Genomic DNA, 23,065 nt, shown 5'->3' with positions numbered 1-23,065 from the left:
GAAGGCTTCAGATCCAGCAGTTCTTGGTGTTTTAAAGCACTACAGTATTTAGGCAGGGTGATATACTGTACTGATAGGAATAAGGACTTTTGCTAAGTTATTCTCACTAATCAGAGCAGAGAGAATTTTATTAGCGTCTTCCAGTTTCTTTTGAAACAGTTCCTAAAGAGACATTCAGGCCAAATTACACAATGTAAAGACACTAAGTAATTAACAAAAGGAAAACTGTGACGATAGTTTTAGATGTCCCAATTCAAATATAAGGTTAGGGAAAAATGGTTGTATTGCAGAAACATGCATGACTACACAGGGTAATTACTCTGCATTTCAAACAGGCAAGCACAAAGGAGATGAGATGTATCATTATAAGAAAGGTACTATTTTTACTTCTGCTGTATTTTTATTGTTTGTTTCTTCAATCTGACAGTGGTAAACCAGACGGATAAAATTAATAAAGTACATAATTCATATCACTCCAATATTTTTTGATTCTTTTAGCTCCCTGTTTCCCAGAAAGCACCAGCAATCTGTCTATAACTTCTAAGAGAAACTACAGCTCAACTAAATATCATATTGGTTGTGTTTTCTCACACAGTTTTTTTTAGCATGAAAAGTGTGTAACATTTTCTTTAGAATATTACCTTATCCGGTAAATTAAGATGAGTCTGGTTGTTTCATCTACATGGAAGATGTGATTTGGGGGATACCACATTCTGTCTGTTTCACTCATGAGCGCAAACATGTTATGATACACTGGCATGATACCTACATGAAGAACAGAGAAGCAAACATCTATAGGAAAGTGTTTTCGCAAAGTATTAAAAAAATACTGTGGGTTAAAAGTAGATTGCCACAGAGCTCTACTGCTACCAGCAGCAGGTATCAATATTGCCAACAACACAGCAATCATGATCCCATAACCTCCAGGCTGCTTTGCCAGTTTAATTTCTCATTCTTCCTTTATGTTTTCTGACTGAAGACTCTGTTCACCTGTTGCCCTATACCTCACTGTTATATTACAAGACTTTCTCTGTATGGCTTTTAATAAAACGTCTTCTTAGCCTCTTGGTTTAGAAACAGCTTACAACAGTAGATTTTTTTTCTTGCCTTTCCAAAATCAGATCATTTGATTTGAGCTTTGATTTTAAGACTAAGCACTGATTTTAAGACTTCAGATTGACATAAAAATTAGAAGTAAAGTGACACAAAGTTATAATGACTAGGACAACCACAAGCCATTTCCATTTTAGTAATTCAGTTTAGAACGAACCCAAACATATATTATTAAAATAAAACAGGAGGGGAAAATATTTTTTTCCCCTCAACAACTTTGAATTATTGTCACAGGTTAACGCAAGCATAGTCTTGGAAGTGATGCTCTTGCAAAGGGGTGCTTACAGCTTCCTCTGTGACCTGACAGAACCTATCAGATGGCCAGCTTGAATACAGACAAGTGTTTTAGCCACTTAAATTGTGACCGCCTCTGCGATCCACACTTAGGAATAGACAAACCCCGGGCAGAGCTCCCTCTGTCTCATTTCCGGCACTGGGACAGGTGGCTGCGGGTCCCGTGTGGGGGCCAGCGGGCCGGGCCACGGCCATCCTGGAGCTGATGGGCCCTGTTCCACCTGTGGAACCCGCCCCCCCACAGCCCTGCTATGGGCAGACAGGCAGCTCCCCCTTTCCAGTGTGGCCAAGATTCAGCTGAAGCTGCACCTCTGCCCGGCAAAGATCATGTGACCAACAGCGATAAGCAAAATTCCAGCTGCAAGGCCGAGGTGAGATTAATCCTTTTAGTGCTGGGAAGAGCTGAAAACCTGAGGGAAGAGAGAGAGGAGATGCTTAAAGCTGAAATTCTGTTGTAAAGCTATGATGTATCAGAGTACCCGTTGTAATTTCATGAAGGCATGGGGGGGTGGAGCATTCAACTTGTACTTGTGAGCAAAAGCACCTGCACTGAGATAGGCAGATGCTGAAGCAGCTGTAATTTCATGAGAAATTTGAACAGGGAGAGATGGAAGCGATGAGGACTCTTACTCCAAATGGAAAAGGAGAAGACCTCAGTTCCTAGAGATGCTCCCAGAGATAGTCCTAGAGATGAAGATGAGGAAGACCTTTTGCTCCCAGGGAAGGAGAAGGGCCTCTGTTCTTAGAGATGAAATATGCTTCCAGAGATGGGTGAAGAGAACTTTTGTTTCTGAATGGCTCAACCTTAAAATTGTACCCCAGTAATTCAAGACTGGACCCTCGAAAGCAGTTGTGGGAAAAGCTACAAGTCGGGGGGGAAGGGACTCACATGCGAGCAGAGAACCAACCTGGGCGGCTGTCTCGTTGTGATAATGCCTTCATAGCATGGACAAGAGAGACTTCTCTTTCTAAATGGACTGAACAAGGTTATTATGGAAGTGGTAAACAGACTGAACATCTCAAGGGTTGTCTTTTTACATTGTCACTGGGAGAAGGGAGAAGTGTTCTGAAGGCGTGGTATGGGGTTTTTTTTCTTCTTTTAGGTCTGTTAATAAACTTCTTTATATTCTTTCAAGTTTGGTGCCTGCTTTGCATTTCTCCTAATTCTTATCTCACAGAAGGTAAACAGTAATGAGTATTTTGGACCAAACCACTACAATTATGCTACTGATAACTGACAAGCAATCCTACTTAATCCGAAACTACAGAAATCAGCTGAACATCAACTGTTCAGCAGCACCAGAATTTTAATTTGGCTTTGAGGCTCCCAGCTGAAACACAGCCTAATCACTATACTGTGCTGCAGTGTTATGCATCCATGTGATGCCAGTGTTAGATTTGGAAAACAGGTTAAGTGCCTGAAAACTGACAGCACGAAAGGATGAACTGCAAGTACTGACACATATATTCTGTCTTTAGAATTAAAGATAGGAAGAGAAACAGGCCTAAAGGCCAGAGAGGAGGATGAAAAATTACAATGTCAAAGTCACAGTAGGTCATATCTAAAGAAAACTTTACACTAAAGCAATACATTTGGAGTAAGAAGACAAAAAAAGAATTAAAAAAGAACAGGTAAAGACAACAGAAATAACTTTAAACGACCTTAAGAGACAAAAGAGTTCTGGGAAAAGGCAAAGTACCCACACCCTTATTCAAAGACTTGAATGAAGTAACTGAAATTCTCACAAGAAACCAGAAGAAAAAAAAAATCCTTTATTTCTTTCTGTTCTAAACAACATCTAGGTAATTACTGAAGGGGGCAGACCCCACATTTCTTTCATCACATCTAAACTGCATGTAAGACAATCAGAAGAACGAACAACCAATCAACTTCATATACAAAACTACATAACCCTTTGGAACAAAACGTATTTTGGTCTTAAACAACAACTAGTTTATTAAATTGATACAGAAAACGGTTTGCCCCTATAGGGGTTCAGTAAGAGGGCTAAGAACTAGAGTTCTATTGTGCAGTTGTGAAGATGAAACTGCTGAAATCTGTAGGCTAATCATCTGACACCTTCTTAAACCAATGCTCTGCAAAACATACCAGAGTTGCAAGTACTAACACGACTTTCTATGAAAAGGACTCATAGACTTAAGGAAACTAGAGAAATGGAAAATAATTACATAAGGCAACGAAAGAGAAACCAAAATAAAACAAAACCTCCACAGAAAAAAACCTGAAGGGATTAGTAACTGAAAGACTGGCTGTAATTCTAAATGTTGCAAATCTATGGCACAATAAGACATATTTGATCCATCCAAGTTTTGAGAAATTTTTTATGGAGTTAGAAAGAAACTTACCCCATGCAACTAAAATATTGTTCAGTTTGGTGTCTGTATCCCAAACAATTTCAGATCAATTACAGTGCAATGCATGTAAGAATCACTATGCTAAACATCATTCAGGGCAATGCTGAGTACTTACCTATATACCTAGTGAGACCTACCTAGTCTCACTAATACATTTACCCAAACTACTAACCATCCCATGTAAGCAGATTGAACAAGAGAACATTTCAAAATAGTATTCTTAAATTCAAATGCTAAGCTGCTGTATTTCACCAAATACACTACAGACACGACAACCACCATGCCACCCCACCCCTCAAAAAACCCCACAGATATTTCAAGATCATATCATTGCCATTCTGAAACTTTAACCAAGTAGGGGACATGACTGTGGTACTCCCCCTAAAAATCAGAAATATTTATATTAACCTCTCCCCCCTCCTCTTTCTTCCTTTGTATGAAAAGTAAACTGTGTACCCTTCCATCCCTCATACTTTGGCATTTATAGTTCTAAATGGTAACCTGCACCATTCACTGACAGTGTTCAAGGACATAGAGATCATACATGTTTTTCAAGAAAAGGAGTTTCACTTTTTTATCCCTTCCCCTTGAGAATTATGCATTTGCTTTGCTACACTTAATGCTCAACAATCATAAAACAGAGCAAATCCCTTTATTAAATAACGTCTTTAAAATTGTCCCCAAAAATCTGACTAAAGCAAAGAGGCCAGAAACTTCTCTTTTCATGTAACTCTTACCATTTCTATTAATTGAAGGTTAATTTCTATTAATTTTCAAGTGGTGATAACCACAGTACTTAAATGTTTTCTCTAGAAACAATGAAAACCGAAAAACTAGCATGGGGAATAAAAGTCTTCTGCTGAAGCCTAGACATGTCAACAGCAGTGAAAACTTAGGAGAAATGTATTTTTCACCACAAGTAAAATCATAAAAGCTATTCACAACAGTTACTGAAAAGCCTCCCTTGGATTTTTGCACTGCATTAACCATGCTATCAACTCAATCAGTGATGAATTAGGAGAGAAGATAGTGACTCAGATATACTTAATCAGAATTTTCTCTGCTTTGCTTCTCCAGCAAGGGCTAACAAGTAAATTTTCTGGACTATTGCAATGAGAAGATCTCTTTACAATTTATTTATTACATAAGGCTAAAGAAAGGAGCCTTGTCATGCTATACAGACTGTCAAGTAACATCACAAAAGACTACAACACAGCATAAGTTTATACTTCAAACTTCTGCTTCAACCCCAAAAAAAAAAAAATAGTAGATTCTTCTTTTCCTCTTTATGATTTTAGAGCTTCACATCCAGACAAGTCTCACTACTTCATTTATCCTGAAGCAGCTAAGAAAATACAGTTTTTCTGTATCTCCTCCTCCGTTGGCACTAGGAATCCTTTCTCCCATACTGTGCCTTTTCATAAGCTGATGCCCTGCTTTTAAGAAAAGATAAAAACCAGAAAGTGTAAATCACAAGCCATGACACCACTATGAAATGTGAAAGCCATGCAGAGTCTGCAATAGAATTACTGTCATATGAAACTCTCAATTCAAGCATGTAAGTTATTAGACATAAAAAGATAAAAGCAGTTACTTGAATGATTAAAAGCAATTTTAAAGATCTCACATTTTCTATATAAAAGGTCTAATACACACATTAGCTCTCACACAAGTGCAAGTAAACTATTTAAAACTTATGTAGCCTTGCACATACCAGATGGAAATCTGCTTGATTTTTCTGACATTAAAATAGTATCTTGCACTCATCATTCATACATACTGGAGGCTTACCAAACCCTTAACATCCCATTCAATGCCACTATCCTGTCAACAAAATGCTTTCTGAATAGTCAATCAAAGCTTGTATTTCTTTTCCTGGAAAAAGAGAATTCTGATTAATTCATTCCCCAGCTAGCAGGGGAGCAGTAGGGGGGTGCATGTTCTGTGTGGATTTTCAGGAAAGGCTATCATCTAAAGGAAGACAAACAAAAACCAAACAACACCACCACCTCACGAAAACAAGCAAACAAACACCCCCGCTCCCCATGTCCCACCCCCCAAACAAAACAAAACCACCAAACAGAAAAACCAACCCTCAGTGAACAGTTACGCTCAATGATAACTCAGAGCCATGTGAACCCTGAGTCATGTCAATTCTGGAAATTCAGCATATTAGAAAAAACTGGCCTAGAATTCCCTTGCTAGTAGCAAGGAATCTCTTCTAAAGCATACAAGTAAAGAGGTCCTACAAATCATCCCATTATGCAATGCAGTCTCTCCCTTGAAAACATTTAATTAACTGCAAACACTGCCAGCACTTGTCACACAAAATGCTTTGTAATAGTGTTTTTACATAGTTATAATTAAAAATTCTCTTCTGTTTTATGGTTTTTCAAGAGAGATCAGCATTTTTCAAGGGAAATACGATGGAACTTCCAACCTATTTGCAATTCAGATGGTGAGAATTAAAATGTTCCTAGGTGGAGTTTCAGGATATCAACATTAAGCCCCGCCACCCGAACTCAACAGAATCAAGGTCTTTTGTTAACTGCTAGCTGTCCAAAACTCAGCAACCTTGTCAGAATTTCAAAACTTGTTCCCTCTTGGGATTCTAGTTCAATTAAAAAGTTTTTAAAAGATGTAAAAGCTTACAGATTCAATTAAAAAGATTTAAAAGTTTACATATTCCATTAAAAAGATTACAGAGTTTACCAATCCGAACAGAAAGGGATGTGGATATAAGAACAAAAGTCTATCAAGAAGTAGATAAAGTCAGATAGATTCTACAGAAATTCAGGGTTCTCATACACCAGGGGACAAGCCATGACAGAAATCAAGATGCTACACAATATCATGTTCCTGCATTAGCAAAACATTTTTCATTGGTGTTCAAATGTTCTGGTTACACTTAAAGTGGCTATCTCTGCATACTTGGCTACTAATTTATTAAGATTTTCAAGAACATGGCACAAATTTATTTGCCTAACACCAAACTATGCAAAGCTTGTAACTGTAACTGTTTGAACCATGATTTACAAACTCACTTACCTAAAAATATCTTCAATTTTTTAACTTTAATCCTGTAAAAATTTGGATTACACATACAAGTGATGCACATATTTTTTACTCATATTATTCAGCCAATGGAATAAATAAACAAATTGTTATTTTACATATTAAAAGAAAATTATTTTGCCATATTATAATCATCTTCTGTATAACTTAGTATTCCATTAAGTTACTGTGTACAGTCCAAAGTTGTTTATGTTTTTTAATTACTTTGTCTAATGATAAAATCTCTGAAATCCATTTAAAAGACATTGGGAATTATCTTATTACAAAATTACTGATACAGCATAGTAACAGTAATGAAGTATACAAATCAAGTACATTTCTTTCTGTATACAAATAAACACATTCGAGATTCAAATTCAGACTTCAGATGTTTCTAGTAGTCTGTATCTGACTTACCTATACCACAACAAAATTCACGTTATTTTCAATTACACATGCTAATTTTTAAACAGATTTCTAGATTTTTTCATAATTTAGAATTTGAATAAAAGACAAATTATGAACGAAGTTTACAGCTTTCCTGTTAACAATCATGTTTATTTATGCTGTAAAACATCACATCAAGTTTTTATTAGGACTCTCTTGCACCACTCTGGTGGCTTTCTCAAATCATTACTTAAACTTCTGTTCAAATGGCCTTCACTGCTTGATAGTCTTATAAATTGACTGTGAAGACATGAAAAAGAGCCTAGAAGAGAAATTCTACTTACTTGGCAGAGAGCAGAGAAGATTAAAGGGTCTAAGATCACGATTTGAGAAAACAAGTCTCTGATTCTGAATTTAGACGATACACCTAACACAAAGATTCTGCAACCTCTAGAACAATTTCTCTGTCATATTTCATGTCCATCATCAGTTAGTTCCTCTAATACCACTTTCCCCCTCAGGCTGAGAGCAATACCTTTTCTTCAATTTGGTGTGACATTTCTAACATTTTACTTGGCAATTAACTAGCTAACATACAAGAACTGAACCACAACTGACTCATCAATTTAAACTTAATTTCAAGACAACTTATTTTTTCATTTCTGTTTGGAGATGTGATATTCACTTTTATGTTCAGTTTTCCTTATAAAAAAATACAAACACACAAATATTTTTATATTTTTCCAAAACCAGAAAACTGTTTTCAAATAAAATTGAAAAAAAAAAAAAAAAAGGGCTGACCTCTTGTGTGCATGTATGAAACTGGCAGAATAATATTTAGACAGACTAATGTTTTTATAGCCAATATATACCAAATACAACAGATCTAATGTCAAGTCGGCAGCGACTGGAAATCCTTCAACTGTTTGAAGTGTTTGAAAGGGACGTAACAAGAGTCTCTGACTGCTGATGTTTGCCTAGATCGAGTCCTGCTTGCCACTAATAACAGTCATACTTGGATGTAATCAGCTCTGCTATCAAAAGATCAGATCAGATCAAAAGGTCAGTTGTTCAGATCACAAAGTTAACAACTCAAAATTTTTTACATTTCAGTCTTGCTTACCACCTGAATGACTCCCTTCTTATGAAGTATTCTGACTCATAGCTAACTCCTGAAAGATGAGTCTTGCTGACATAAATGTTATTTGACCGTACGGAAACATATGTGTTCTGCTGTACAACCACAAAAACCTCCCAGAAAAAAACCCCAAAAAACACGAAAGAAAAAAGAAAAAGAAGCAGCAATGCCACATGATTTAAGCACTAATAACTGTTATGAAAGAGAACAAAAACCCACAGCCATTTTATCCTTTTCCACTAATTCAGAAAAAAAAGAAGTTACAGATCCTTTGAGAAGAAGGTTGTACAGTACCACCCTAGTATCTGCTAGGCAGAAGTCACTTTTCAAAGGGCTTTGTCTGCCTCAGCTCTACAAGGATAAAGTCTTAAATGATGAAACAATTCCTTCGTACAAGTATAAATCACTAGTGATGTATTTTAGAAACTGTGGTGAACCAAGCTGAAGCAACAGAAAATTGTAAAAACAACCTGATCAGGAGTACTGTTCATACAAAATTATGTTTAAAACAGTCAAGTATAAGAGGGTACACATAGGAGTTAAGAGTACTAGCCCTCCTAGCAAACCAGAAACTATCCCAGAAGTCTTGAGAGGCTGGTGAGGTCTGACAAAACAGGTAATAGAGTATGAAGTCTAACTGGATTTGTAAATTAGCAGGAATTTGATTTTCTATGTTTTTGATGTAGATGAAAAGAATATCATACATGACAGGGGCTGCACATTTTCCCAGGAATGTCACAAGATTCTAGCTAAAGAAAACAATTTAAACTTTACCCAAAAAAAGACCTAAAGACTAGTCGAGGGAGGCGATTCTTCCCTACTACTCTGATCTCATGAGACCACATCTGGAACAGCTCTGGTGCCCCTAACATAAGAAAGACATGGAACAGTTGAAGCAAGGCCAGAGGAGGCCACAAAGTTGGTAAGAGGACTGGAGCACCTGCCCTACAAAGACAGGCTGAGGAAGCTGGGGCTGTTCAGCCTGGAGAAGAAAAGGTTGTATGGAGACCTCACAGCAACCTTCCACTATCTGAAGGAGGTCTGCAGGGAAGGTGGAGGTGGGACGGTTCATCAGGAACTGCAATGATAGGGCAAGGGCTGGTGGCTTCAACCTGAGAGTCGGTTTAAATGAGATATCAGGAAGAAATTCTTTATTGTGAGGATAAATGAGATATCAGGAAGAAATTCTTTATTGTGAGGATGGTGAGGCACTGGAACAGGTTGCCCAGAGAAGCTGTCAATGTCCCATCCCTGGAAGTGTTCAAGGCCAGATTGGATGGGGTTCTGAGCAACCTCATCTAGTGGGAGGTGTCTCTGCCCATGACAGGGGGCCACCGTCAAAAAGATACCTTAGCTTCAAGAAAACTCCCAGGTCCATCTGTCAAACTCCAACCTACAAGGTCATTAGAGAAAAAGAACCTCACAAAGCTAAAGTTTTGCACACCTCCAAATACCAATTTCCTCCTGGTCTACCAGAATGAATACGAGGCAGCATTTCTACTGAACTCGTCATATGTGCTTATCCATCTAAAATTCTCCTGTTACATGAAAAGCAACTCTCTGAACTCCAACCTTAGTCAGACTCTGAAACACCTAAAGAACTTAAGAGGAAGAATAGGCCTTAAACCAAGAAGAATCTTTGTGAAACTAGCATATACTAATAAATTATCAACTCAGAGCATGTAGCTCAGTCACTGCAAGAAACTTATCAGCACAAGAAAAATGACAGATTCCTCCCTAAACTAAAGTCATTACAACTATATTTAGAAACAGTAAAGCCATAAAATCACAGAAGTCTAAGATCGTTCGGAGACAAAAACTGTACAGTCAGAGTCAGCAGCTTCATAATTGTGACCCACTGAAACAAGTATTTCACAGAATCACAGAATCAATTACGTTGGAAAAGACCTTAGAGAAAATCAAGTCCAACCTATGACTGAACACCACCCCAGGTCAACTACACCAGGTCAACTACATGGAACTGAGTGGCACATCCAGTCTTTTCTTAAGCATGTAATTGGAATTACAAGCCCTTCTTTTAAATTCATTTGCACCTGAAATGCAACATTTGGAAAGCTAAAAGAGAAATCCAGCCTTGTAACACTGACAACCCAATGCAACATGTGGAGAGACTGTGTACATGTTTGTGTGTGCACACATGAGGAACAAAAAGATGGTCACTTTCATACCCAGAGATTATTGGAATTCCTTTGTCTTATTAAAAAATTCAATGTACTTTTGCAAAGAAAGGAAGATGCATGCACAAAATGTATGCTTGAATTATTTTACTACAGATTTCAGCAGTGGTTTATGCTAGACTCTGGGTAAATGTAACAATTCAAAGGCATACTTAGATATCAATGTATTATTTATTTATTTAAAATATACCACCATGTTAGTCACACTTGATTTCCTAAACTACTACAAAGAGCATTAACCACACACACAAGCAGTCATGTTATATCTAATAGAACAATTTCCTTCTGCAAAGTGATTAATAAGCATGTGTAATATACAACATATACATAACTTCCAGGACCAATCTGTTTTGCAGGGCTGCATCAGGAAGTAATTCAAGCTATTTACAGCTCCTGCAATGATTTAACTATTCAAACTGTATCTCAGCACAACGAAAGAAGACTTTCAGTTAAAGGATGGTATACCCTTAAATTACTTGAAAAAATGCAGCAGTCACCCAATTCAGCTTCACAACCATTCTAACGGGAATAGTTTTACAATCTGGTGCTAATTACTTCTGAAAGAACAGAGAAATTAGCATTTCAGTCTAAATGCCACCATTTTGATGAGCTCTGGATTGTTAAAACTTTCTCACATGAAGCTGAATTTCACTGCTTCATTAGATCAACTGTTAGGTATATACTTACCACAGGCTTTACAGGCAACAGTGCAAATCTCTTCTGCAACATATTCTCCAGCTGAAAATTGAAGGTAATCTCCTTCTGTCTTCCCAGGAGAATGATAAAGGTACACTTGAAGCAATGGTTCTGTCTGCTTGGGCGCACTGTTACTCCCACGGATGTCACCATTCTGGTGGACAGTAGAAGTTGCTGCACTTTCCATATTTGTCATTGTAAGACAAGCCATAGCTTGTTTTCGTTCTGTTCAGAGCATTTGTCTGAAAGAAATATAAGAAAAACTTCTTGACTAAGTGTACTTGGTTTTATCTGTAATACTCCTACTTAATAACAGTACTGTTCTGACACTGAAAAAAAACATTAAAACTTGAATACAAGAAAATGGCTTACGCAGTTTATGAAAAGCTAAGTTTCTCTTTGATTTACTACATCACCCTGGAGGAAAAGTAACAGACAGTATTACAGGATAAAACAAAGTATTAACTGGGAGTCCAGCTAGAGGATTATCACTTTTCACTGGATTTTAGACAGTATGTGCTCATTTGTCCAACTGCAACATGCTACTTAAACCTGAAAGCCAAAAGAGATCTGTACAACTCATTTTATTCCCAATTTAAACCTACAAGACAAAATAACTAGTTGGGTCACAAACTGGCACGATGAAGGGAAGGACAGAAATAGCACCTTTAAGCTAAGTTTTCACTGTAAACAAACACTTCAAAAAACAAGTGCTGAGATGCGAATTTAAAAGACTTGGTTTATACCTATGAATGGGAGATCTTCCAAGACCACCCTCTTCCAGAAAAATCATTTAATCTGCTCGCAAGCTAACAGTCCTTTCTGATAAATGTAATCAAAGAAAAGAAGACTTTAATAATGCATTAAGTAACCACAGGTATATCTGATAATTTAAAAAAAGGTTTAAAACCATGAAATTAGACAGCATATTCCAAAAGCCAGCTGAAGAATGTCTTTGCTTCTCTGTGACTCCATAATAATTTTAATCGGTATAATCCATGTTTATGCCAAAGGCTTTGATCACAGTCTAAAAGCTTGTTTTTATTAAAAGTGATTCCAAATAGCTACCACCTGGAATTCTGCATGAATTCTGCATGAAAATAGGTTTAAACAAGACAATTATAAGATTTGATTTTTTAGAATCAAAGAATGGTTTGGGCCACAATAAGGTCCCCCTGATGCCTCCTTCTCTTTGAGCTGAACAAGCCCAACTGTCTTAAGTTTTTCCTCATGGAAGAGGGACTCCAGCCCTCTGATTGTTTTTGTGGCCCTTCTCTGGACTCACTCCAACTGGTCCATGTCTTTCCTTCGCTAGCGGCCCCAGGGCCAGACACAGGACTCCAAGTGTGGTCTCACAAAAGCACAGCAGAGGAGAAGAGGATCACACCCCTTGACCTGCTGGCCATGCTTCTTTTTATACCATAAAATTGGTTTTCTTGGTTGCAAGTGCACATTGCCAGCTCATGTCTCATTTTTCATCCACCAGGATCCCCAAGTCCTCGTCCATAGGGTTGCTCTCAAATCCATTCATCCTCCAGCCTGTACTGATCCTGGAGATTGTTCTAACCCAGATGCAAGACCAGGTGCAGTTGCTCTTGTCAAACTTCATGAGGTTCCCCTGGACTCACTTCTCAAGTCTGTCAAGGCGCCTCTGGATGGTGTCCCTTGCCTCAATCCCTTCAGCTGCACTAGTCAGCTTGGCGTCATTCCCAAACTCACTAAGGGTCTGTATGTTGCTGCTGAGATATTGAATGGTTAATAAAGATATTGTACTTGAAAATTTACCTGTTTAAGTTAAAAATATGTTTATTGTTTTGCATAGGCTTATGAGTATTACATTCTTAATGCATTATTTTCAACAGCTTTTGTATGTATTGAACTACGTTCCTTTGTCATAAAAGAGCTGTTCGGAGCATGTTTTGGGGTTTTTTTTAAATTTTCTGTTCCTAAGTGCAATTACTTAAGAAAGCATGAGTGTATGAATATTTAATATGGGTTAAAGATGATGTGTGCTATGGAAATCGCAACAGTTATAACAGCAAGAAAAAAAGACTGAACACCTTAAATAAGGAAAACATTAACTTCTAGAGTTATGAGATGACAAAAATATTCAATTACACAAACGAGAATAAAACTGTGTACCATTATGCTAATTCTGGGGGAAAGAGAAAAGAAAAAAGACACTGTCACCAAGTGAAAAATGCACCCTTTTACTTCCCAAACTAAGCAACACACAGATATACAAAAATTAATGTCTAGATGCAAATGTCATTCATTACATTTCTTAAGCCCTTATGTAGGGGACATATGGATTCCCTGTGTCTCATTTACAGAGCCAGCCACCTTTAAATGAGAAGATATGTGCTTTTCGCTCCAAAGGTAGCACAGGTAACAGGTAGGTGTTTAACTAAAGAAAAAAGCATCCGTCTTAACAAGGAAATACTGTTTTTTAGAAGAAAATAACCACCACATTGCTAGAAACATTACATTTAAAAGATTTCTCACTACCTGTGTCAACATTATGCAAGATACAATGTTTGTGCTCTACAACATGCTTTTATAAAACATTCACAGCTTTAACCCACAGCTTTAATTTCCACAGGAGGCTGTCTTTAATTACTACAGTAGTTTTCCCAATACACTCCAATATTAATCCTCTGCTTGTTCAAACCTTCACCTGAACTGACAGATCTTTTCATCTTGGTCACTTGGTATTATGTCTGTCCAACACTGAATGGAAATATCATTTGTAAACCTAACTGAAAACCTGGCCAGTTTCAGAAGCGTACTAAACACACACACTTGTGCCTACCTCTCCTTCATAAAGTCTGTATTTACAACATATTTGTCCTTTCAAAAAACTCCCATCACTCCCTCTTTGTTTCAGTATAAAAAAACTCAATAAACCAAGAAGGGAACCTTGCTTAATCACACCTAAGAATATGAAATAGCAACAAAATGCAGTAAAAAATGTAAATACTGTAGCAGAATATTCTACTCCATTCTATTTGTTGCACTAATTTCAAAGGTTCCATGTGACAATGTGAAAAAATCTCAAGAGATACTATTTGTAAAACTGTGTCATGACTTCAAATTAAAATAATTTTCAAGTTTCAAGTTTGTCTTTTATATCAAAGTGCAGACAAAACAGATTAAACCAAGAAATATTCCTACATCATTCTCTTCACTGAAAATAGAAAACATTTTCTTGGCCTCTATCATGTAACTAAAGCAGTTATATGGACAGAGCCTCACATTCAAAGTAACTGAAACACAAGGTCCCCACTTGCTGGTGGTGTGAAAAACAAAACAAAACAGCTTTCACCTGTATGTCTTAGCAGAACAAGTCTCTAGTTGGACGCACTTGGTTTTCCCTGCTTTGCTCCATGTAGAGACCACTATACTAGCACAACAGAAACATAAAACATGGCGAAAGAAAATAACTGCTGTTGATCCAGAATACTTAAAATACAACCTATTTTCTGATGAAGTGAAGTATTTTGAGACTAAATATACTGGGAGACAATAACCTGTTTGCAGAACACATTGAGTATAATTTTCTGGGTAATACAGATTTGTTATCATACCGCAATTCAAAAGAATTTCTGTGTTTCTGTAAAGAATGTGAATAATTCTCACAGCTATATGAACGGATTTAATACATTGAGAATGGGACTTTTGTAGATAAATTAATCAGTACCACAAAGGTATTTGTTTGCCACAAAAACCTATACCAAGTCTACACACATCTTTAAGTGGATGACATAATGAAGACTCAACGAAAAAAGCGACCTACCCAATTATCCATGTAATAAGTAGGATTAGGTAACAAAATCTGAGATACAAAGATGATCTTTTGGAGATGAAAACCACTAGCTGTGAAAGATGTGATTCTGGTATTGATGAACAGATTATTTGGTTCAATAGAATTATTTTATGTTCCTAATCCAGATAGTATAAGGATAAGATTAATCATTCCCTATATTGCTCTAACCACAATCACCAGCATCTATGACAGAACATGTTCACATACAATTCTCTGTTGATGTTTGTTCCTCCAATGCATCTGAAAATTATTTTCACCAGCCACACTGGGCTGCAGTAATTCATATGGTTCTTTTTAAGTCAGCCATCAAGAAACTGGTAAATGAGATGGAAAATCATGACTTACGGAAGGCATGGAGGACATACAAAATTCTCATGATTTAATAATACACAGCATTCACAGCCTTCTGAAGATTGTTTTTCAACTTATGGGTTTTTTCTTTGCGGGGGGAGGGGGGGGGGGACGGGGGGATGGGGGGGGAGCATTTGAGGCAATAGGTGGCTGTTGAAGGGAAGCCTCCTGAGCCAGGGTCTTTAGCCATACCACTTCAAAGGTACAACTTCAAAGGTTCAAAAATGAGAGCATCCTCTCACTACAGATAAATCCCCAACAGTTAATTACCTTTTTATCACTTGAGAGATCTCTGTATTAAATATGGGAATGATGAAGCCCTTTAAATAAGCATGTCACAAGCCATCCACTTGCTGCAGGAATCCACAGAAAGTCAGACAAAGCACGCACACAGGCAGAGGTGGAACATAATGTATCTGCAATAAAAACACAATATTAAAAAATGTTAATGGCTGTGAACAATACATAATGCATGATTATTGAAGAATTCAAATCTGCATTTAGATACAGACAAAGTGATCGCCTCCTATCTTATTTGCCCAAATTCCTGACATCTTTGACAAGAACTTTTTTAACCTGGGCTGTCTAAAATACAAAATTTAAAAAAAAATTAAACCACATTTTTGGTACTGAGACTGCTTCTCAATTCTAGCAAGAAATTGGCATAGAAGCCAGATAACTGACTTCAAATGTAATTACCAATTTTTCTTTGCATACGTTTTTCTTTTCTGTGAATACAGCATCAGTTTATGAAAACTGCTGATAGCATTTCATGAAGAAAACAGAAATGAAAAAGGAAAAATAATCACAAAACGAGACACGGAATGTTCACTTCATGTAGCAATGTCCCTTTAGCAACAACCATTTATTCTGTTTGAAAACTGACAATATCCACTCATTTCAATTCATGTAGAAGACCAGCTGACTTGTAGCAGGAAGGACAAGGGCACACCCACCCTTGCTCTCTTTGTGCAACACTTCTGTGGTTGCAGGAAACCCTATCTGAAAGCGCTTAAGCACAACAGCAGCTTCCTGCAGCAGTGAAAAAATATATACATTCCCTTTGTGACCTTCTCAACACAGGAAAGTGCCTGATAGAGAATCAAAAATTAATTTAAAAACTGAATAAAAAGGGGGGGGGGGGGGAATACCGTGGAAGTTGAAGGGGGGCAGAATTCAGAATGGGGGAACTCTTATGTTTTATGTTTGTCCCTGAACAGGAGTGAAGATATCAACACAGCTTCCTCAGTGCCATGTGCTGTGTTGACTGAGTCTGTCATGAATACCACACTCCCTCCCTTCTCCCCTCCCCAAAAAAGAACCCATCTTAATGAGCAGTTCTCAATTCAGCTTCTTTCCCCACAGAAGTCAAACTGATGGCAATGATTACTGTTTCTCCTCTTGCAAAACTAGCTCTAAAGAGAGACACTTTTGCCTTGCTTGGACAGCTATGTATTTTGTATGCACCTCCTCCAAGTGCTTCAGATCATACCAGCATCTGATCTGAAGGCCAGCAGAGTCAGTGCAAGTTTTCCAGACCTGTGCTGAAGTCCCAGAGGGAGAGAGGAAGGGGTTGTCTGGGGGAGACCCATCTATCTCTGACCTACTGAGCACACATTCCATGCACACTGATCTGAGAGCACAACCTTCAAATAAAGCAGAGAACCACCACCTGTTCACACAGGTTTCAGATCAAGGGGCACTGTGGGTATTCTAAATTATTTTCTATTTTGAAAATACTGTTCCATGCTCAGGACTGCCTACCATTCATAATTCCCCGTGAGGCTCCTGACTTTGAGCGAAACTGCATGAAGACTTTATTTGACTTTGTTTAACCATGTAGTTTTTCCACAAACCCAGCAAAATAAGGATTGCAACATTTTGAATAGCCTCAGTGACACTGCATCTTGCATTTCAAAGGCAAAAATCAATAAAGCAGCCTAATATCAAGTCTATTCTTCATATGACAAACAAAAATGACTGCTTGCTTAAGAAAGGGCAGCTTATAGCTATGAACAAGAAGCATGGAAACTCAGAGATTAAAAACTCCAGGCTGAAGAGGTTCACATAATGTATTTCTTTCTTTCTCTCCCTACCTTTTTCTTTTTTTTTTTAAAGAGAGAGTCAACTACTTTTTCTTCAGCACACTGACATACCCATTTACAGGATCTGCATCAAGGCCTTATAAAACTATTCAGTTCACACACTTTCAGACTGAGTAAGTCTCATCTGACACAACTTACTCTTTCAGAAGCAGAGCTGCTGTACCAATCTCATAGTGCCCCATCTTGTCAGTGACCTAGCTCCCCCATTTCCTCCTTCCGTCTATTTGTTCAAGTCTACACCAGCTTATATTTCTGGTAGCTGCAAGGATTTAAATGCCCAGTTCCAAAATTAACTTAAGAGTCTAATGAATCTCAGTCAAAATAAATTAGTCCATCATCTCCAAGTTGCCACTGTCTGCAAAGAACGCAATACAGAATTTGTTATTTCAACAAGCCTTCAGAATTGCTATAAATAAAATTAGTGTTTGTGCCTGTGTCACCAACTACTCAGTTTACTAGTGAAAGAAGAAAGATCAAGCAGCATTTTCTATTGACAAGCAAGGCCTTGAAGACATAGGCAGTCTCCCAACAACTCAGAATGTTTATTGCCAGCAAACCAAAGATGACAGCAGTGAGCACCCTTTCTATCTGCTTATACACACATTCTTCTTTCAAGGAATTTAAATGAATATAAGTAATGAAACCCTTCCCACGTGATGGTGGGTAGGCGGTGTAGCAGGATGCTCTGCCTGGAATGGAGTAATGGAACTCAAAACAATGCCCTATTTTCCAAAGCTATCTGTGGTGAACTAAAAGGGGCATGTCATGCTACTTTTGGTGTTGAATTATGCTAAAACCAGTCTGACTCATCAACACCAAAGTTAAACATCCTGATAGTGAGGTGAAGATGTGGTAGATATGGTAAAGCATCCTCATCTAAAAATGCTAAGGTGACACAGTTGGCCTGGATATGACTGACAATCACTTTACACTATAAGAGTCCAGTTCAACTTTCAAACAGGTTCTTTTAACACATCCCTCCTTGAAGTGTGTGTGGAGATTCCTCCCTTGGGTGAGGATACCCCTCTACTCCTCCAGGTTAAGTGAAACAGATTTGTCCACAGTAGGTGCTATGGGTAAGTAACATCCATCTCTACTTAACAATTTTCAGGGGATTTCTTCACTAGCTTTAATAGAATGGCTTTAATATAATTGCTTTGACATAGTACACTATACTACCCTAATTTAGCTTCTATACTGGATAGTAAATAATTCTGATTAAGATCTTTATGTCTAATAATTTATTATAGTAAATAATTCATTTTTATATAAATATGTCTGGTTTGCCTGCCTTAATCCTGTGGAACAAAGTTGTACAAAGGTTAATCACAACCCTATAATTTCTTAGGCTTAAAACTATTAGTCTGGGGCTAAGATTGCATCCAGCCACACTAAGCTCCTCTCCAAGAAGGAGTTTAGAAGGCATGGGGGTCCTTTCTGCACCTCATGACTCAATGAGAGCTTCTCTAATTAAACTTTGTCTGAAGGTCTCACTCGACAGGAGATAAGGATTACAGCAAAGTATCACAAAAAGTGCTAAGACGTCTTACATTACTCAGTAGTAACAGAACATCACAAGGTTCTAAAGGGTATTATGTATCTTGTTGCAAGACCACCAAAATAAAGTTTTTGCCTCTAAATCCAAACTAAAAAAAAAAGCCAGTCAGTTTCCTGCTTCAAATTATTTTGGCTAGTTTGTTTGATTTACGCTTAACATGTATACTTTGTATTTAATTACAGTCTTTGCAGCTCAGTTTGAATACACAGACAAAAGGAGCACAATTAAACTTCCTCATAACATGTGCTCAGCACAGCTTGTTATGCTACAAAAAGTTTAAAATCTTAAGAAGATAACAATAGTATTCATATTCTGCATATACGATGTGGTATCCTTGCTAATCTGGTCTGATTTTCCTTGCCTATGCAGATTTGTTTTGGTGGGTTGCTTTAAAAACAAAAGTATACTAAATTCAAGGAACCAATACTGACAGGCAATAAAGTACTGTATTGTTAAAACATCACCTTGTACAGAATAACTGCTTTTTAATGCACCAACAAGAGGTTATGAAGTCTTTGTTCAATCAGAACATGCCACATCAGCTAGAATTTCACAAAAAACCTCACATCAACAGATTCATATATTTCCAATACATATTCATGCAAAAACATTCACCTGACTAACTTTGTCAAAATATTCAACAATACCTTTAAGAATACTAAGCAATCTGGAAAATCTGAGAACTCTTTTCCATTTTTTGGATAACAGGTGCCAAGTTCATAAATAAAGTTAATCTCTAAACTGTGTTGTCTTTTCTCAGGTAACATTTAGTCTGACCTTAAAAACAGCTTTCACAAAAGTACAAAATATTGTCCTAAAGCATATTCAAAGAAGTTTACTGAACAAGGAGCATGTCTTCAGTTTTCATGGTCATTTTTCTAATATGCTCTGCCTATTGTTGCCCGGCCATGAAGTAAAGCCACACAAGAAAACAACTGCTCCTACAAGAAACAACTGCAAAAAGTTAAGTAACTCCCAAGGACGTTTCCTGTTTTATCAGCTTTATACTAAGAGCACACAAAAATTTTTAATACACCAAAATTTCAATGCACGTAGTAGCAAGCAACACGTAAGAAAGGTGACAGATTAACATAACAACGACAAAACATGCCAAAAAAGAAAGGCAGAAAAGCAAAGATAACATTTGCTTATAGTTTTCACTTGGAAAACCACTACCAGTATCCATAATTCAGTCCATGAACTTTTGTGTAAGGAAAGAGTAATGATCCTGGCCTGAGTTGCTTGCATGACACACAGTGACTAAGTGGATAGAAGCTGTTAATATGAGGATTATCATCTTTCCATTCTGATTAGAAATTTAAAAATTGTGATTTCTAAGTTCTTCACAACAGAATGAAGTAATTGCTGTACTTATTGCAGGAAGAAAATTACCTGGGCCTGCTGTCAGAAAATGAATGAACACCACATTCAGGTAAAAGCCTCAACACCACAGTAACCTGACAAGCAGGTGAGTTACCAGATAAGTAATCAAATCAAAGACCTGCCCACATGCAACAGCTCTGTTTAGATTCCATTAGAACTTTGGCAGAAGCTGGTCCATATCTGCAAAACATTTCAGTTTCACCATGGTGATAAATTTCAGCAAGTCTATTTCATAAGAAAATTTCCAAGCAATTCAAACAGTTGCCCAATCATTTGGCACAGTTTCTGTCCCAAGACAATGGCATCTGAGGGTCTTTAGTCCATTCAGAGACACCATTATCTGCATATCTTTATATGCATGGAAAACATAGGAAAAATAATGATAATGGGTCAGGAAGACTGTTTGCATGAAGCATGTGAAAAATATCACCAATTTACCATTATTCCCTTATGTATCTCTCAAATTCTTCTAAAGTGATGCAATAAAAGATGACAGCACCAAAATTAGGACTAAGTGGTATTTCCAAAAGTATGCCACATCATACTATACACTTTGCTTTATTAACGGTACTGAAAACCGAATACTGTTTAATAGCTCAGATCATGGGAAAAAAGTTACTTACTAGAGCACAGGTCTTCCTTAATTGATTCTTTGATTTCTTTCAGAAAGACATTAAATAGGAATTGTCAATATTTCTGTGTACATGGAGGAAATTAATTCAAAGTAAAACGCAGGATTGCTCGCTACTGGTCTCATTCTGCCTGGTTGGCTTTTGGTTACAAAAAAATAGTGAACCACTTTTCTACATTAAACAATCAAAGCACCAGTTTCAACATAAGAAAAACTACCAATGCTTTACGAAGAAGTTAGGAGATGATAAAAAAAGTTCAGTGAAAAAATAACGTTTTGATGTTGAACAAATATTCCAACAAGCAAAATATTCCACCAAAGCAAAAAAAAAAAAAAAAAGAATTCTATTAAGGGCATTTTTGTTAAAAATACTGTCTTGGGGAAAACCCTTCAACAACCTCTAGAGAATATGTAAGAGTTACAGCTACACTCATAAGTTAAAACAAATACTGGAAGTGCAAACAAAAGCAAAAAGTACAGTAACAGCAAAGTAGTCTGTGAAATTACTTGGCTTTCTTAAACATTTCAAGACTGAGGCAGCAGAGAGGTGATGCTGGAAGACACTTTTGAGGAAAGCTAGCTATTCTTTCCCAAATGCAGTTCCTGCTGTCATAACTGAAGAGTGATTTGTGAAAACACGAACCAGCATTTGCCGCTACAGTACCGCAGGGCCAAAGAATAGCATCAACAGCTGCAAAACAGATGTCGATCTACAGATGCTGTCGAGAACCACACAGGCTAGTCTAAGCTATCAGAAGGCATGCACATTTCATGCTGCAGTCAGTGAGTGCTGAAGAGTGGCACAGTAGACACCAGCTGTATCACAATGGAAAAGGTTTCAAACCAGTTACTCTTCTCTCAGCCTTCTGCGGCAGGCAGGGGTTTCCCAGGTACATTCTGTTTTTAACAGCTTAACTGTGGAATAGAGAGAACAGAGAACAGCCAAGACCCACCACTTGCCTTAGTCTGGTACTTCTGAAAGACATCAGACCTTTGACAAAGTTCCTTATTCTCTCCCACTACAGATGAGCTCTAGAGTTCCAAGTCTATAAAAAAGATTACCTTCTAAGCAAACAGCAACACAACAGTTTCATCAAGCAGAGTTATTTACTGGTAGAAATTACATGGTTCTCTTCCCCACAGAAGAAAAAGAGTTTCTCACAGCAAACATTTCAGCAAGGAAAACCAGCTCTTTCCAGTTGCCATTGGCTATTAGTATAAATTGCCCTGCTTGCATTTGTTCAGGAAGCTTTTTCCAAGAGCTGGATTTTAAAAAGTTAAACTCTTTTGGACTTTCCTTCTGAATTCTGTCATCTCTGTTTTCTTGCACTCTTATCTCACTTCCCCAGTCTTGACAACTTCCCTCTTCAGAGCTTAGTAAAACTTCTGCTTCTACAGTAACTGACACGTGTTTACACTACATGCAGGAACTCAAGAAGGCTAAAGAGCTAGAATTTTCCTGAGCAGCAGGGGGAAAGGGCCGTGATACTACTAAGTCTCCTCTAGGCAAGTAGGAGGTAAACAGAAAGGGGAAGAGCCATTATAAAGACAAGAAGTGTCAAAACGGTGTTTAAAAACATGCTTTCACCTTCATGGTTTATTTTGTGGCTTTTCTCTTTCAACACAGATTGCATTTAGCAACATTCAAAAAGAAAAAAAAAAAAAAAGACAAAAGAAAAAAAAGAGAGGGGAATGAATGAAAGACCCTGATTCCTGTCCAAGAACCAGAACAGCTTAAGAAAAAAATCTGTTACTCAAACCTCAAGGACAGTTTAAGGAAATTTGCAGTCACTTAAGTGGGAAATAATTCCATGAAACAGTATCACTAGGTCTTTTTATTCCATCCTTCTAGGTGAAACAGTGCCTCCAGCTTCAACTCCAGAATATCATGACTGAAACTACTAGTTTCGCTAAACTTCTAAATACCTACCTTTAGAGATTAAAAGTACACTTTC

General features: G+C 37.4%; 1 protein-coding gene across 3 annotated transcripts in view; it reads right to left on the bottom strand.

Annotated features, from left to right (window-relative positions):
- The window catches only part of JAK2 (Janus kinase 2), a 95,321-nt gene that overhangs the window by 39,142 nt on the left and 33,114 nt on the right, over window positions 1–23,065 (bottom strand). For all 3 annotated transcript variants that reach the window (XM_082301055.1, XM_082301057.1, XM_082301056.1), the window contains 3 exons: window positions 15,704–15,849; window positions 11,248–11,498; window positions 642–765 (listed from right to left, as the gene is read on the bottom strand). In XM_082301055.1, coding sequence (XP_082157181.1) covers window positions 642–765; window positions 11,248–11,467 — 344 coding nt within the window. In that variant the 5' untranslated portion in view covers window positions 11,468–11,498; window positions 15,704–15,849. The remainder of the gene's footprint in view (window positions 1–641; window positions 766–11,247; window positions 11,499–15,703; window positions 15,850–23,065) is intronic.

This window comes from Coloeus monedula, assembly GCF_965178545.1.
Source record: "Coloeus monedula genome assembly, chromosome: Z".
NCBI classification, from domain to species: Eukaryota; Metazoa; Chordata; class Aves; order Passeriformes; family Corvidae; genus Coloeus; species Coloeus monedula.
This window is presented reverse-complemented; position numbering and strand designations above follow the sequence as displayed.